The 16828-nt window shown below is 58.8% G+C and overlaps 1 protein-coding gene across 1 annotated transcript in view; it reads left to right on the forward strand.

Annotated features, from left to right (window-relative positions):
- Positions 1 to 13832: 13832 nt before the first annotated feature.
- Positions 13833 to 16828, forward strand: part of CAMK2B (calcium/calmodulin dependent protein kinase II beta) — a 49250-nt gene continuing 46254 nt past the window's right edge. Inside the window, exon 1 of the mRNA XM_080664744.1 lies at positions 13833 to 14124. Coding sequence (XP_080520870.1) covers positions 14060 to 14124 — 65 coding nt within the window. The 5' untranslated portion in view covers positions 13833 to 14059. The remainder of the gene's footprint in view (positions 14125 to 16828) is intronic.

Here is a 16828-nt window from a genome sequence, read left to right on the forward strand (position 1 = left end):
GGCCTCTGCGTGGGTTGCTGCCGCGTTGTTCTGTGTGCCCGTCCCCGCGTGCCAGCTGAGGGTCTGACCCAGCCTCCTGCACAGCCCCATGGGCATTGGTCAGCATCTTTTTAATGAATGACGCTTCTTCTGGGGCAGGAAGTGAGGAGGAGGGGTCCCAGTGCTCGGGGTGGGGGCGCCGTCAGTCCTGTGGGGCAGTGTCCTGGCAGCTGCAGCCCACACCCACGTGCCAGGCTGTGCGTGAGGAGGGGCTGCGGGCCCCAGGCGGGGGGCAGGTGGGCTGGGCCGGTCTGAGCTGGGCAGTGGTCCCTGAGCGCCCGGCTGTGCACTCCAGCACCAGCACCAGCACCACGGGGACGTGGGCACCCCTCGGGAGGGAGCCAGCCAGCCTGTCCTTCAGTCTCACCCTCACTGTCTGGGGAGGTTCAGCAGCTGCTGCCTACTGGGGGGCATTGGGGGGAGAGGGCCCTGGGGAGACGGCCCCCCTGACTTTGTCTTCCTGGTGCCAAGGGCTGGGGGAGGGGCCCTGTGCCTTGTGGGACAGGGTCCTCGGGAAGCTGCCCAGGTCAGGACCTCCCAGGGGTTGGGGTAGGTCACTGTGGGACCCGGCAGTGTCCCTGGTTGTCCTGGACTCAGGAGGGCACAGTTGCGGAGCACCTGCCAGGAGCCCACCCTCGGGGGGTCACAGAGGTTCTGGGGTGGCAGGCTGGGAGGTGCCAGCAGCCCTGGGCACCCTCAGGGCCGTGGAGGGAGCAGAGGCAGGACCAGGAAGGAGGCGAGAGGAGCCGCCGCTGCTCCTGCAGCCCTGCTGGACCCCCCGCCCCGTCCTGTGAACTCAGGTGAATGGCCCCCTCTCTGTCCCTAAGAGTGTAACGGGGCTACCCCGTCCTCCATGTGTGGGGGTCCCCACACCACAGTGACAGCCTGCAGGAGCCAGACCAAGCCCAGGGGCATCAGCCTTGGCCCCTGACACCCACCTGCATCCTGGCACCCTCTGTTGACGCAGCCGCCGACACCCTGGCAGCAGCTCCTGCCCTCCCGCAGGAACCCACCCCTGGGAGGGCCTCCTGGGCCTGCCCCTCCCCCAGCCCTCCAGGGCACTCGGAAGCTCACACTCTTTAAAATTGTTTATGGTGGTGAAACACCGCAGACTACCATCTTAACCATTCTTTATTTTGTTTTTAATTTAAATCAGAGAGGAAGGGAGTGGGGGGGAGAGAGAAACGATGAGAATCACTGACCGGCTGCCTCCTGCACACCCCACATGGGGATGGAGCCCACGACTCGGGCCTGTGCCCTGACGGGGAATCCAGTTGTGACCTCCTGGTTCACAGGTTGATGCACAACCACGGAGCCACGCTGGCTGGGCCCATCTTAGCCACAGCCGACTGCAGCACCTGCCAGGCTGGCCGGCCAGGGTGTTCTCCCGGATCGTCATGCCTGCACCCCTGGCCTTGGCCACTCGGGCTGCAGCCCCCAGAGGTCACGCATGCGGCGGAGCCGGCCTGGGACAGACCGAGCCGGCCCCCAGCGCCCGTCAGGTTGTGTTAGTCGGTGAGGGCTGCCTAACAGAGTGCCCGGGGGGTCACTGACAACAGAAATCCTTGCTCACACCTGGAGGCTGGGGATCCTGTGTCAGCAGGCTCGCTTCTCCCCGAGGCCTCCCCACGGCTCGGCTCGCAGACACTGCCTTCTCCTGTGTCCTCACACGGCCTTTCTCTGAGCCCGAGAGTCCCCAGTCCTCCTGGGTACTTCCTAATAACCCCTGGTAAGGACAGTGGTGAGACTGGATGAGGGCCTGCCCACCGCATCCCGCTAGCTTAATCCCCTTAAGAGCCCCACCCACTTCTGAGGCGCTGGGCGTTAGGGCTTCAACACGTGGATTTGGGAGGACACATTGAATTAAAACCCTGGTCCAATGGGTGCAGTCTGGCCAAGGCCTCGGGCGTACAGGAACACTCAGGCAGGAGATGCTGAGGGCTCGGAGGCTGTCTTCCCAGGAGCCAGGCAGGGCCAGTCATTTCTTGGCATCTCTAGGGTCTGGGCAGACCAAGTCCAAGGTGTCAGCCCCAGGCTGCACACCGTGCCAAAGCGAGCTAGTGCAGCTGGGCTGTCGCTAAGTAAAGTCAACGTCAGGAAATGAGGGTAACAGGATAAAGATGGGTGTCATGGGCAAGGGCGTACTCACCAAAAGTACACAATTTAAGGTTTTGTCTAAGCCTAATAATTTCAAAATATACAAAGAGAAAAAAATTGGCAATAATAGTGGAAGCCTTTAACTCATGTTTAATATGTTAGAGAGCAAGTAGGCTAAAAACAAAACAAAAAAAACACACGACCAAAAAACTCAGTAAAGATCTGAATCGCATGACTAACAAACGAGATCTCTGACAGAATAGAATACCATGCCCACAATGAAAGTGCACACATTCCTTATGTATGTAGAAGATTGCAAAAATGTACATGTTTGAGCCATGAGTTTTAACACATTTTAAAAGGTTTGAAATTATTCAGATTATATCCTAGGAGCAGAAGGGAGCTTCCTTATTCTGTTACAGAGTCTCTACAGATACCTTCACTGATGATGAAATACTGAAAACTTGCCCTTGAAATTAGGAATGAGACAAGGATACCCGCAGTCGCCACTGCCACTCAGCACGGTATCGGAGAACTTAGCCAGTGCAAAAGGCAAGCAGGAGAAGGCCGGAAGGGGAGAAATAAAATAGTAACTTACAGATGAAAAGATCCCAAAGCATTTCGGGCACCTTATAAAAATTAACGTGAGATTAGCAAGGTTGCTGGCTGTAATGTCAATATTTTAAACCTTGTGTTTATATATGCCAGCAACAATTAAAAATATCTTAATTATTTACAATAGGATGATCAAAACATCAAAAAACTAGCCATAAGTCTAACAAAAGACATACCAAACCTGTATGCAGGAAGTTACGGACTTTACTGAGATGAAGGACACCGAGATGAAGGCTGTGTTAATAAAATTTATCGGCAGAGACTTGGAGGTCTCTTGGCTTTGTTAAATGATTCGTGGTTGGGCAGCAGCTCACCTGGCAAAGCCAAGGCACCGGGAGGAGTTGGACAGGAGGGAAGGCTTTTATAGGGAAGAGGCATCACCAGCGAGGAAATAAGGAAGTTCATTGGAGGAAGAGTTCAGAGGACAGGACCGTTTCTCATTGGCTGAGCTATGGCTTAGGGGCTTGTTGCTGGGCAAGAAGAAAATCTTCCTCCCGCTGGGGTAGTGAAGTGGTGCACTGTGGGAGGGGGTGGTCTCCTGTTGGGGTCTGTAACCTGGGGGGGGGGCTGTGATTGACAGCTGTGACAGAGGGCTTCCTGTGGGCCAAGTGGACGGCAGTGGTGGGAGCGCGAGGGCTCCCCCTACAGGCCTTTCCGACTCCAGTTTCAGTGGCGGTTCCTTAGGTGCACAGATGGGTGTTGTGCTGTGGATTCTTAGACTCAGTATGGAAATTATTTCAGTTCTCTGCACTCTGAGCTAGATACTTAACGCACATCACTCCCCGGAATAATATGGCAGGTGTGTGTGTGTGTGTGTGTGTGTGAATGTGTGTATTGTGAAAGTGTGTGTGAGTGTGTGTATGAGAGTGTATGAGTGTGTGTGAGTGTGTGTGTGAGAATGTGAGTGTGAGAGTATTTGTGTGTGTGTATTGTGAAAGTGTATGTGTGTGTGTGTGAGAATGTGTGTGAGTATTGTGTGTGTGTGTGAGTATTGTGAAAGTGTGTGTGTATGTGTGTGTGTGTATGTGTGCGAGTGTGAGTGAGTGAGTGTGTGTGTGTGTGAGAGTGAGTGTGTGTGAGAGTGTGAGTGTGTGTGTGTATGTGTGTGAGAGTGTGTGAGTGTGAGTGTGTGTGTATGTGTGTGTGTGAGTGTGTGTGAGAGTGTATGTGTGTATGTGTGTGAGAGTGAGTATGAGTGTGTGTGTGTGAGTGTGTGTGATTACAGGCTGCCTCTAAAACTCACTGAAGGTTGCAAAGGACAGGAGCAAAGTGCAGGAGGAGGAACAAGCTGCTGAGAAGTGGCAAAAGCATGCCAAGGACTCCTTCCACCACCACCACCCCCCCCTCCCCCCGTTAACACGAGTGCATCGCCTTCCAGGTCTTCTCTCTGCGCTCATCTGACTCACTGGGGAATAAGTTGTGGGCAAGATCATCATCTCCCACACAAACACCGTGTAACTGTCACATCAGGACATCAGCCTGGCTGCCGTGCCATCGTCGAACCCCAGACCGGGGCCCGGTCGCTGCTTCCCCCCGACACACGTCCCGGGCGCAGCCTCCACCTGCCGGTTGAGTCTGGCCGTGCGATCAGGTTCTCGCCCGCCTTTCGGGACTTGACGTTTCTGAAGGTTCGGGTCAGCTGCTTTGCGAGTGTCTCACATCCTGTGTTTGCTGACGGTGACACAGAGGTGGTGCGGTGATGCCCACTGCCCCGCTCCTGGCACATGCCTCCTGCCACAGGCTCACACCTGCCGGGTCCGCACCGTGTGGTCGTCCCCCTGTCCACCCGGCATCTGTCTGCACCGCCCCCCTGACCGGGAGGACGGCTGCGTCTGGGCTCGGAGTCTTCTACGTGGATTCTCGGCTTCGTTTGTACGAATGTCTTCCCATCAGCCTTGTTTTTGTTGTTTTTAAAGAATTACTTTTAAAAATACATGTATTTTTATTGATTTCAGAGAAGGCAGAGGGAGAGAGAGAGAGAAACGTCAATGATGAGAGAGAAGCACTCATTGGCTGCCTCTTGCACACCCCACACTGGGGACCAGGTCTGCAATCCGGGCCTGTGCCCTGACTGGGAATCATACCGTGACCTCCTGGTTCATAGGTCGATGCTCCACCACTGAGCCACACTGGCTGGGCACATCCACCCTGATTTTAAGGACGTTTTTACTGGGTATGAATTTGAGGGTTGACAATGGCTTTTCCTTCAGAACGTGGCTGATGCCACTGCCTGCGCGCCGACTTGCACTGCTCCTGGTGAGACGTCAGTTACGATTCTCACCATTGTTCCCTGTACAGCCTGTCTTTCTCTGGCTGCTGGCAGGGTTTGCGTTGGGTTTCAGGACTGTGGGTGTCTGAGTGTGGTTCTTTTTATACTTAGGCTGATTGCTGTTTGTTGAAATTATCGGAGATGTAAATTGATGTTTTCCATCAAATTTGGGACGTTCTTGGCCATTATATCTTCAAATATTTATTCTGCTCAGTCTCACGCCCCTTCTTCTGAGACGCGCTGCATGTGTGGGAGACGGTTTGTTACTGTTCCCAGGTCTCGGGCCCGTGTTTCCTCAGCCTCTTAGAGCATTCCTACTGCTCTACCTGCCATTTGGGGCTGAGGTTTTGGATCCATCCAGTGACGAAAGCCATGCTTCCTTTAATTCTTTGAACATATCTGTGGTATTGCCCTCACAGTCTGCTAGTCCAATATCTGGGTCATTTTGGTTCAGTGTGTCCGTTCATTTTTTGCTGGGATCACACTTGTCTGTTTCTGTGTAAACCTAGTATTACTGAAATCACACACTGGACACTGGGGGGTGGGGGGGTGCTGTGAACCCCAATAGTCCTTTATGTTTCTGCAGGCAGTTCGGCCACTGCCCGGGGACCTGACTTCGTGGCTCATCCTGGAACCCCTGAGGCGCCCCAGGGCCCTCTGCTTACCCACCACCCAGTCCCACCCGTGCACCCACAGCTTGGGGATCCGCAAGGACCCACGGGTCCCCGTGCTGTCTGGGGGCCCTGCTCAGTGCCCTCTTCTCTGCCCTGCTGTCCTGGCTCTCGTCACAGCCTGTCCGGCCCTGTGACCTTGGGCCTCAGTCAGGTGAGAGCTGAGCCATCACTGAGTTGTCCTGTTGGGATCCTCGCACTGCCCACCGCGGCCGGAAAGCAGCTGTCTCACCCGTGTCCAGGGCTCTGGTTGCTCAGGACACCAGCCTGCCAATCCCCAGTGGAGTCCTGCCCTGCGCCTGGGCTGTCCTGTGTCCGAGCCCCAGGGCCTGGGGCGCCAGGCGGGCTGTGCGCTGGGAACGGGCCCTGTCCGTGGTGTGGAGCTGCTTCTGCACCCACCGGGAAGGCAGCCGCAGCAGCCAGGGCGGCGAGGCCTGGCCTGGGCAGGACGGGCGGCTCGGCCACCCCACTCGGCAGGCTCAGGGTCCACCCGCACCCTCCTCCACCCACTGCCCTCGACTCCTGGCCGGAGGGGAGCCCAGACACTGGGGCTGAGGCAGGACAAGGAGCATGGCGCTTGCCCATGTCCCCACGGCAGCGGGAGGGAGCTCAGAGGCAGACGGTGTATCCCTGGGACAAAGGCCAGGACCTCAAAGTTCTGTCTCCCTCATTTGGACCGTTTGCAGGGGGCTGCACAGCCTGCTTGCTGGCTGGGGAGGCCGGGGGGGGGGGGCTGGGGGGGGCTGGCTCCACCCCCTCCCTGCTGGGGCTCCCACCTCTCCCAGCCCACCTCCTTCGTGGGGCGAGGTGTCGGTGCGGGTGCAGGAGGGTAGGGTGGCGGCAGACACCCAACCCGCTCTGTCCCGTAATTACCCGCTGTGTGCAAACCGCGTTATATTTGGCTCCCCCCACGCACGCGCTCTGTCTCCACGGAGCTCAGAGCTCGTCACAGCCTGGCATCTCCGTCCCCTCGGCGTAGCTGCCGGCGGGTCCCAGCGGGTGGCCACTTGGGCTGTTTCCAGTTTTCTCGGTTATAAATAGCACCTCTGAGCACGTCTTCATTACAAAGCCTTCCTCCAACCCCCAACAGCCGAGCCCCAGGCGCCCAGGCCCAGCGAGCACATCCTGCAAAGCCCTCGGGCCACGCTGCAGGGATGGAGGGCCCGCAGGCTCCGCACAGGCTGAGCCAGCGCCAAAGGCACGGAGCTCCCGGCTCCCGGTGTTTTATGGTCTTCGTTTAGGAAAAGGCGTTAGGCACCTGGGCCCTGGCCTCATTCCCTCCGGACAGTGGGTTTGTTTTCCCCTAATGCTCACTGCCATGTCTTTTTTTCTTTCTTTCAATATATATATTTTATTGATTCCAGAGACAGAGAGAGAGAGAGAGAGGGGGGAGGGGGAGAAGCTTCAATGATGAGAGAGAATCATTAATCGGCTGCCTCCTGCACGCCCCTCCTCCCCCCCACTGGGGATCCAGCCACTGGAGGCATGTGCCCGTGGCTGGAATGGAACCTGGGACCCTTCAGTCGGCAGGCCGACGCTCCGTCCACGGAGCCACACCGGCCAGGGCTCATTGTCATTTCTTTATTAGTACAAATATAATGAGCGAAAACATTCTTATTGTGTGAAGTTCAGCACAGTTTTTACATTTCTTCAGTCATTTTACTTCTTTTGAGCCAAATGAAAAAATTTGCATTTCAAATAACATTCTTCCATTTCTTTTTTTTTAGATTTTTTAAGATTGATTTTTAGGCAGAAAAGGGAGAGGGGGAGAGAGAAGCATCAATGTGAGAGTGAAACATCCACCAATGTCTCCTGAGTCCGCCTGGACCGGAATGGAGCCGGTGGCCTTTAGGCGGAAGGGATGGCACACCTGCTTCTTGGTAAAACGCTGTGCGTTCTGCTCTGTAATAACCTTTGCCTCTTACTTCATTTTTGTCCCCCATTTTGTACCCACCGTTTTGGACTTCTGTTAACGACCAGACTGTGTTTTACTGTTAGAAGTTTTTAAAAAACACATCTAGCTTTGGGTGTTGCTGACCAGCTGTGCTGCTGCTGCTTTTCGTTTCATTCATCCCGTCGGGCCTTCTCAGACTCCCGCCTCCCCCTTCTCGGGTTAGTTTGTTCTTTTCCAGCTCCTTCAGCTGTGAACTGTGGTTCGTGTCAGCCTTGCTGTTTCCTCGCGTGGCCGAAGCAGTGAGTGCCCGCTGTGCAGCCTGGCCTTCGTGACGGCCGGGCCTCCAGGAGGGAGCACCAGGTTGGCCCACCCTGATGGCTGAGCAGAGGGCCGGGCACAGCTGAGCGCGGCAGTGCATCCCCACGGGCTCTGTGGAGCCCAGTGGTGTGACCAGTAGGGGTGCCACTGGGGTGCCACCTCCGGGTGCTGGGGTGCCACCTCCGGGAGCCGGGGTGCAGGGAAATCGGAGCTGATGCACGCAGGCTGCTGCGGTTGCACTGGTGGCCATGTCAGCATGCCCTGCGGCTTGCAGGTGAGCACAGGAGAGGCCTGAGAGCAGGGTCTCTTCCCGGACACCAGGAGGCAGTTCCCACCACAAGCCCGTGTCTGTGGGAGGGAAGTCCAGCCGGGATGACTCCACAGCCCCTCCTGCTGGCCATTTGGGACACGAGTCCTGCTTCCGGACAGCCCTCCTTGACGGACATGCCTGTGTGACCAGCACGGGGTCGGGGGACCGGGTTGGGACAAATCTGCCCTCTGGGGCCCAGGGTCAGGCGTCTCCAGGAGCACGGCAGTGACACTCCCGGGAGAGACGCGGTGCAGCTGGACAGCAAGGGGCCACTGTGGGGGCCGGGCGGGAGCCCCAGCAGCCCGAGACCGGGGAGGGTTCAGGAGAGGGGGCAGGAGCAGGGCTGAGCTGTGGGCTCAGCAGGGGCCCCCGCACCCCGAGGTGTGGCCTTGCACAGTTGGGGCTGCCCACCTCATCCTGGATGCCTGGAGGGCCCGTTCCCTCTTGTCCTCGGCTCAGCCTTTGCACAGGACCCTGGCCAGGTCCCCGCTTACCGGTGGCTTCATTGCTTTGCTTGTTAGTCACTTAGGTGGCTCCGACTCCTGCGGGAAACTCAGGTGCCAAGCAGAGCGTGCAGGTGAACAGACGACAGATGGTGGCGAGGTCTTGCATGCCCTCCCTTTCCTGCCTTTGCCATCCCGACATGCCAGCCAGTTCCAGCACACGGCCCATCACAGCGGCCACCTCTGCCTGCGGGCGCTTCCCCGTCCCAGCATCCCCATCGCTCAGACCTCAGCATGGACGTCACCCTCAGAGGGGCTGCCCTGGGCACACGTCGAAGCTGCCACCCTGTTGCTCTCCAGTGGTCACTGTTTATTATTCTATTTTATTTTAATTTTGTTTCTAGAGGCCCGGTGCACGAATTCATGCACCAGTAGGGTCCCTCGGCCTGGCCTGCGGGATCAGGCCAAAACTGGCTCTCCAACATCCCCCCAGGGGTCCTGGATTGTGAGAGGGCGCAGGCCAGGCCGAGGGACCCCACCAGTGCCAGGGAGGGATGCGGGAGGTTGGCCAGCTGGGGAGGGATTGCAGGAGGGCTCCAGGGCATGCCCGGCCCATTTTGATCAGTCCCAATAGGCCAGACCCCAGCAGCAAGCTAACCTACTGGTCGGAGCAGTCTGCGCCCTGGTGGTCAGTACACGTCATAGCAACTGGTCGACTGTCTGCCCCCTGGTGGTCAGTGCACGTCCTAGTGAGCGGTTGAGGGGCCTTAGCATATCATTAGCATAGTACGCTTTGATTGGTTGTATGGACAACTGGACACTTAGCATATTAGGCTTTTATTATATAGGATATAGGATTTTATTTTCCCCCTTGTTCATGTGCCTATTATCGCGTGATCACGTGGCCCCACCCCCTTGTTCACGTGCCTATTCTCATGTGATCAAGTGGCTCTACCCCCTTATTCACATGACCACGTGCCCCTCCCCACTCCCCCCTTGTTCACGTCCCTGTGCTCCCAAGTTCACGTGGCCCCACCCCCTTGCTGACTCCAGCGGTCCCTGTTTTAAATTGATGGAGAGGACAGCTCTGCTCAGTGTTTTCTTGTTTGCTTCTAGTTGGTCTTCAGCAGAGCCCTCCTCCTTCCCGGTGACATGGCCACATGCACAGGCCTGCAGTCCCTGGGGCACAGTGCAGTGGGTAAAGGCTCCAGCTGCAGAGTCGGGTGGGTCTGGTGCCAGGACTGGGCCCAGTGGCAGCACCTTCTGTGCCTCTGTTTCCTCATTTGTACCAGGAGGCTGACAAAGCCGCTACCTCGCAAGGTTGCTGTAAAGTTTAATAAGGCGGTGGCAGACCTTCAGGAGTTTCCAGTAGGTCGTGAGTGCACTGTACATCGTACTTGGCCTTCATCACCTTCACCACCATCATCATCATCACAGTTTTCATCACCACCATCAGCATTATCGCCATCACCATCACCACCACCATCATCACCATCACCACCACCATCATCGTCACCATCACCACCACCATCATCGTCACCATCACCACCGCCATCACCACCACCATCACCACCACCACCACCACCATCACCACCACCATCACCATCAGTATTATCGCCATCGTCACCATCACCACAATCATCACCATCACCACCACCACCGTCACCATCACCACCATCATCATCACCATCACCACCACCATCACCATCACCAGCATCACCAGCATCACCATCATCAGCAGCATTATTGCCATCGTCATCACCATCACCACCATCGCCACCATCACCATCACCAGCATCATCACCATCATCAGCAGCATTATTGCCATCGTCATCACCATCACCGCCATCATCACCATCACCACCACCACCATCATCACCATCATTGCCATTGTCATCACCAACACCACCATCATCACCATCATCACCACCACCATCACCACCATCATCATCACCATCACCACCACCATCAGCATTATCGCCATCATTATCACCACCACCATCATCACCATCACCACCACCATCAGCAGCAGCATCATCACCATCAGCAGCAGCATTATCGCCATCGTCATCACCATCACCGCCATCATCACCATCATCACAACCACCACCACCATCATCATCACCATCACCACCACCATCAGCAGCAGCATCATCACCATCACCATCAGCATTATCGCCATCGTCATCACCATCAACCACCACCATCATCATCATCATCATCATCATCATCATCACCATCCCCCATGCCCAGCACAGGCTGCCACCTCAAGGGCCAGGTGGTTGGAGAGGATGGATTGGGGTCTTCCTGTTCTGGGACCAGCCTGCCCCTAGAAGCAAACAAGAAGCAGACGGCTGCGCCTGGGAGAGGCGACCTGGAGGCGAGGGGTAGAGGAGGCCATGGCTTTCCTGGGAGAAGGAGCCTGTGTGCAGCACTTTGGGCTCTGCAGATGTGATGCTCGTTGCCATGGGGACTGTCCTAACAATAACCTCCCAGAACTGAGATTCCCACACCCGCCCCAGCTGCTACTTGGGAGGAAGAGCCCTCCTTAGGGATGAAAGCCAGCGAGAAAGGATGAGGAGGGGGGTGGAGATGACACGGGTGCGGGTGGAAGAGGGCCCTTCCTGAAGGAGCGTGGGAGGCCAAAGCCAGGTGAGGCCTCCGGGGGCCCAGGAAGAGTCATGGCTGACAGCCCTTCACCCTTCCAGCTTTCGACCCCACTGCCTGGAGGGGAGAGTGAGCTGTTCTGTGAGGGGGAGAGGGGAGGGGCTGTGGAGGCAGGGGCAGTCTGGGTCTTGGTAACCACCATTCCCCCGGGGGTGCCCTGATCACCCCACCTTCCTACGTGCCTAACACCTTTAATATTTCAGCCTGGGGAGGGGCTGCCTGGGGAATCCCAGGTGCTAACAGTAAAGGAGGGCCTCAAGCTTGCACCCCTCAGTGACCCTGACTTCTTGTGTAACCTTGGTCCTGGGTAGCCTCCCCACCCAGGGGAAGGAACCTCAAAGCAAACCCCAGAATGCTGCTGCGTCCTCACCTGGGGCCGCAGAAGCCATGCACATGGGAGTGTGAATGTGTGTGTGTGTGCCTGTGTGTGAGTGTGTGGTTTATATGATTGTGTGACTGTGTGAATGCGAGGCTGTGTAAGTGTGAGTTTATGTGATTGTGTGTGACTGCGAGTGTGTAAGTACATGACTGTATGTGAGCATGCAAGCGTGTGTGTGTGTGTGAGTGTGAGTGTGTGTGAGTGTGAGTGAGTGTGTGTGAGAATAAAAGACGAGAGGTTCTCTGGAGCAGTGGGGTGTCGGGCCCAGGCCGTGCTGGGCTGTGTGACACTGGGCAGGTTACCTCACCTGTTCCTGCTGTCCACCTAGTGAGCTGGAGGTGACGAAGTACCTGCCTCGGACTGCCGGAGAGTGAAACGAGGTGAGACGTGTGGAATACGTGTAGGCCTGGCATGGCTGGTGCCGGTAGGAGTGTGTGTGGCCTTGGCAGTGCCCGACGGCTTGTGGCCTAAGAGGCTGGTTTGTCCAGGGGAGCGGTGTTGTTTTGTTTGCTAATGGCGCTCTATGTGTGGGACTGCCTCCTCCTCTCCGCGGAGCTCCGAGTCATGCCCAGGGCCCAGCGTGCTGGGGAAGATTCCCGGGGGTCTGAGCACATCCCCCGAGCCAGCCTCTGCAGCTTGTGTGGGCCTCAGGGGAGAGGTGGGTGTCAGCTGCCAGGACAGGCCAGTGGCTCTGCCAGGGGTGGAGGTGGAGGTGGTCTCCCCTCCCACCTCCCTGCTGAGAGCAAGGCCAGGCCCCCACAGGCCCTCCATGTCCCTCCCCCGCCCCCCCCACCCAGGACTACCCGTTACCCAGTGTCCTCTGCCCCTAGCTGTCTCCTGGGTGTAAATCAGATCTGTAGAACCACCCAGGACCCAGACTGGTCCCCCGGTCTGCTAATCTGTGGGACAGCCACGCTCCAAAGGCATCTTGGGAGGGAGGCCAGACTGCCCCCACCCCAGAACCCCTTCTATGTGAACTTTGACCCAGGAAGCATTTATTGTGGCCACAGCAGGCCCTGTGCTGGCCACCAAGGTGAGCACTGAGTGCACAGGCCCGGAAGCCACAGCTGGAAGCCTGTGGTGCCGCAGGGCTCACATCCGGGCAGCTGGGCGACCCAAATCTGGAGCTGGCTGCTGGAGACCTCCTTCCTCGGGGCCTGCCCAGGGGGACTGAGCCTGCCCTGGCCCCGGCCCCTTGCATGTGGGGGCACCAGGGCCCAGCGGGCCTCTCGTTGAATCCGAAGTCCCTGTTCTAGATGGCAGCCTGGGCGGGCCCTGGGGAGGCTCTTCCGTGGAAAAACGGGTCAGCCAGCCTCTGCCTGGCCTCCTCCTGCCCCCCCTCTGCTCCGGGGCTACTTTCAAGATGGACCCTGTTGGCAGGGGCCAGGCAGGCGGACTTGGCCTGGGAGAGGGGAGCGTGTCCCCCAGGCAGGGGGTGTGAGCTCTCAGGAGCCCGAGTTCCTCAGGGAGCAGCCCCTGTTCCCCTGACTCTCCGCCTCACTGCGGGCGCCCCCCCCACCCCGCATTCCTTTCTGGGACCCCTCGTGCAGACACCAGGTCTGGGAGGAGAGAGGGGGGCTGGGACCCTAGAGGAGGGCAGCCTCCACCCTTCCATCTCTCCCCCACCCCCACCCCCGTGTCCCCAGTGGGACCTGGTCCGGAGGCCTCAGAACAGCTCCGCGGACGGATGGGGACTGGTGTGCAGCGTGTGGAGGGGTGGAGAGCATCTCCTCCTGGGGGTGAGGAATGAATCCTGGGGAGGCGCTCCCAGGCTCTCTTGCAGCCCAGGGCAAGTGGGCCCTCAGGGGAGAGGGGGCTGGTTCGTGTACAGTCCCTGTGTGTGTGTGTGTGTGTGTGTGTGTGTGTGTGTGTGCGCGCGCGCGCGCGGGGGGGGGGGGGTCACCAGCAGGGAGCGCGTGTGCGAGGCCCTGAGCCCCAGGCGTGTGAGGAGTGAGGCACGTGCGCGCGTGTGTGGGGCGCGGGGCCGTGTGCAGGGCCATGAGTAGGGAGCGGGTGCAGGTGAGGGCGCGGGCGCGTGCAGGTGGTACAGGCTGTGGGCGCGTGTGCAGCGCGTGTGCGTGTGCAGGGCGCGGGCTCGGGTGCGGGCCTCGCGCGGGGGGCGGCGGACGGGGCGGAGCGGCGGCAGCTCCCGCTCCCCGGCTGCGCGTAGGTGTGCGGCGCGTTCCTGGGAGCTCGGAGCGCGCAGCTCTCGCGGGCGCTCGCAGCCCAGCCCGGCCCCCGCCCGGCGCCGAGCCGAGGTGTCGCCGCGCCCGCGCCCTGTAGCCGCCGTGCCCGCGAGCGGGAGCCGGAGTCGCCGCCGCCCGAGCGCAGCGGAGCGCACGGAGGCCGCCGCCGCCATGGCCACCACGGTGCCCTGCACCCGCTTCACCGACGAGTACCAGCTCTACGAGGACATTGGCAAGTAAGAGCCGCGCGCGGGCGGGCGGGCAGGGCTCCGGCGGGAGACCCGAACCCCGCCGGCCCTGGCGCCTGCAGCCCCGCGCGCCCCCGACCCTCCGGCTCCCCCGCCCGGGCCAAGCGCACGGCCCCGCGCGGCCCCGACCCCCGGCCCCGGTCCAGCCGGACCTCACCTCAGCGCGCGGCCCTACGTGGCCCTGCCCCGCGCGGCCGCCCGGCCCGGAGCTCGGCTCAGGGCACAGCGGGGGCGGCAGCAGGTGTCCTCGGAGCGCGGGCAGACGTGACGCATTTGGTGGCGGGAGGTCGGAGGGAAGGGGCTCGTGGCGTGGTCGCGGGGCCTGGGAGCAGGGCAGGGGCGGCCCGGGCGCGGGGTGTCCCGTCCTGCGTGGGTCTCGCGGTCCCCGCCCCCACCGCGCGGGCAGCGGGTGCGGGGGCGGCAGGACCTGCGCGGCGCCGGCTCCTCCGCGTGGCTCCCTTCGAGCGGGAGGGGGGCTCCTTGCGTGTCGGGCTGCGGGCAGCGTGGGAACAGCCTCGGCCGCGGGTGTCCGCCGGCAACCTGGGTTCCGCGTGTTTCCCCCCCGCCAGGCCCTTCTGGAAAGAGGGGAGCGGGGGCCGAGGTCAGGGCGGTGGGGTCAGTGTCTGGGGCTGAGCCTGCCCGGCAGCCTGGCGGGTCCTTCAGGGTCACGGGTAGATGGGGCTGAGTTAGGAGGGACTCGCTTTTCTGTGGAAGGGCTGCTGAAGGCGGTTCAGGTGGGAACCCTGCGGGACAGCTGGCTCCTGGGCCTGGGGGGGAGGGGGTGTCGCTGACCCGGGGAGGCCCCGGAGGGGGGCCCCTGAGGCCTGGGCGTCCGCTCAGTGAGTCTGGGAGGTTGCTCAGGCCAAGCCCCTTCCTCCTCCACCCCTGGCGGCTGCTGGAGGATTCCTCTTACACACCCAGAGTTGGATCCTTGTTTTCTTTAAAAAATATATGTTTATTGACTTCAGAAAGGAAGAGAGAGAGAAAGAAAGAGAGAGAGAGACATCATTGATGAGAGAGGATCATGGACCCGCCTCCTGCACGCCCCACACTAGGGATCGAGTCCACACCTGGGCATGTGCCCTGACCTGGAATGGAACCGTAACCTCTTGGTTCATAGGTCAATGCTCAACCACTGAGCCACACCGGCAGGGCCTTATTTTCTTTCTCAAACACCTCTGTAGTGATCCCTGCGATGGTGAGGGGTGCTGATCGTTGGTGACTGGTGCCCAGATGGGGATCATTGGTGACTGTGGTGCCCAGATGCTGATTATTGGTGATTGTTGGTGCCCAGATGCTGATCGTTGGTGACTTTGGTGCCCAGATGCTGATCGTTGGTGACTGGTGCCCAGATGGTGACCATTGGTGACTGTGGTGCCCAGATGCTGATTATTGGTGATTGTTGGTGCCCAGATGCTGATCATAGGTGACTGTGGTGCCCAGATGCTGATTGTTGGTGACTGTTGGTGCCCAGATGGTGATCATTGGTGACTGTGGTGCCCAGATGGTGATCATTGGTGACTGTGGTGCCCAGATGCTGATCGTTGGTGACTGTGGTGCCCAGATGGTGATCGTTGGTGACTGGTGCCCAGATGGTGATCGTTGGTGACTGGTGCCCAGATGCTGATCATTGGTGACTGTGGTGCCCAGATGCTGATCATTGGTGACTATTGTTGCTCAGATGCTGATTGTTGGTGACAGTTGGTGCCCAGATGCTGATTGTTGGTGACTGTTGGTGCCCAGATGCTGATTGTTGGTGACTGTTGGTGCCCAGATGCTGATTGTTGGTGACTGTGGTGCCCAGATGGTGATTGTGGGTGACTGTGGTGCCCAGATGCTGATTGTGGGTGACTGTGGTGCCCAGATGCTGATTGTGGGTGACTGTGGTGCCCAGATGCTGATCATTGGTGACTATTGTTGCCCAGATGCTGATCGTTGGTGACTGTGGTGCCCAGATGGTGATCGTTGGTGACTGGTGCCCAGATGGTGATCGTTGGTGACTGGTGCCCAGATGCTGATCATTGGTGACTGTGGTGCCCAGATGCTGATCATTGGTGACTATTGTTGCTCAGATGCTGATTGTTGGTGACAGTTGGTGCCCAGATGCTGATTGTTGGTGACTGTTGGTGCCCAGATGCTGATTGTTGGTGACTGTTGGTGCCCAGATGCTGATTGTTGGTGACTGGTGCCCAGATGGTGATTGTTGGTGACTGTGGTGCCCAGATGGTGATCATTGGTGACTGTGGTGCCCAGATGGTGATTGTGGGTGACTGTGGTGCCCAGATGCTGATTGTGGGTGACTGTGGTGCCCAGATGCTGATTGTGGGTGACTGTGGTGCCCAGATGCTGATCATTGGTGACTATTGTTGCCCAGATGCTGATCGTTGGTGACAGTTGGTGCCCAGATGCTGATTGTTGGTGACTGTTGGTGCCCAGATGCTGATTGTTGGTGACTGTGGTGCCCAGATGGTGATCGTTGGTGACTGTGGTGCCCAGATGGTGATCGTTGGTGACTGTGGTGCCCAGATGCTGATTGTTGGTGACTATTGTTGCCCAGATGGTGATCATTGGTGACTGTGGTGCCCAGATGCTGATTGTTGGTGACTGTGGTGCCCAGATGGTGATCATTGGTGACTGTGGTGCCCAGATGGTGACCGTTGGTGACTGTGGTGCCCAGATGCTGATGTTGGTG

This window comes from Plecotus auritus, assembly GCF_963455305.1.
Source record: "Plecotus auritus genome assembly, chromosome: 4".
Classification (NCBI taxonomy): domain Eukaryota; kingdom Metazoa; phylum Chordata; class Mammalia; order Chiroptera; family Vespertilionidae; genus Plecotus; species Plecotus auritus.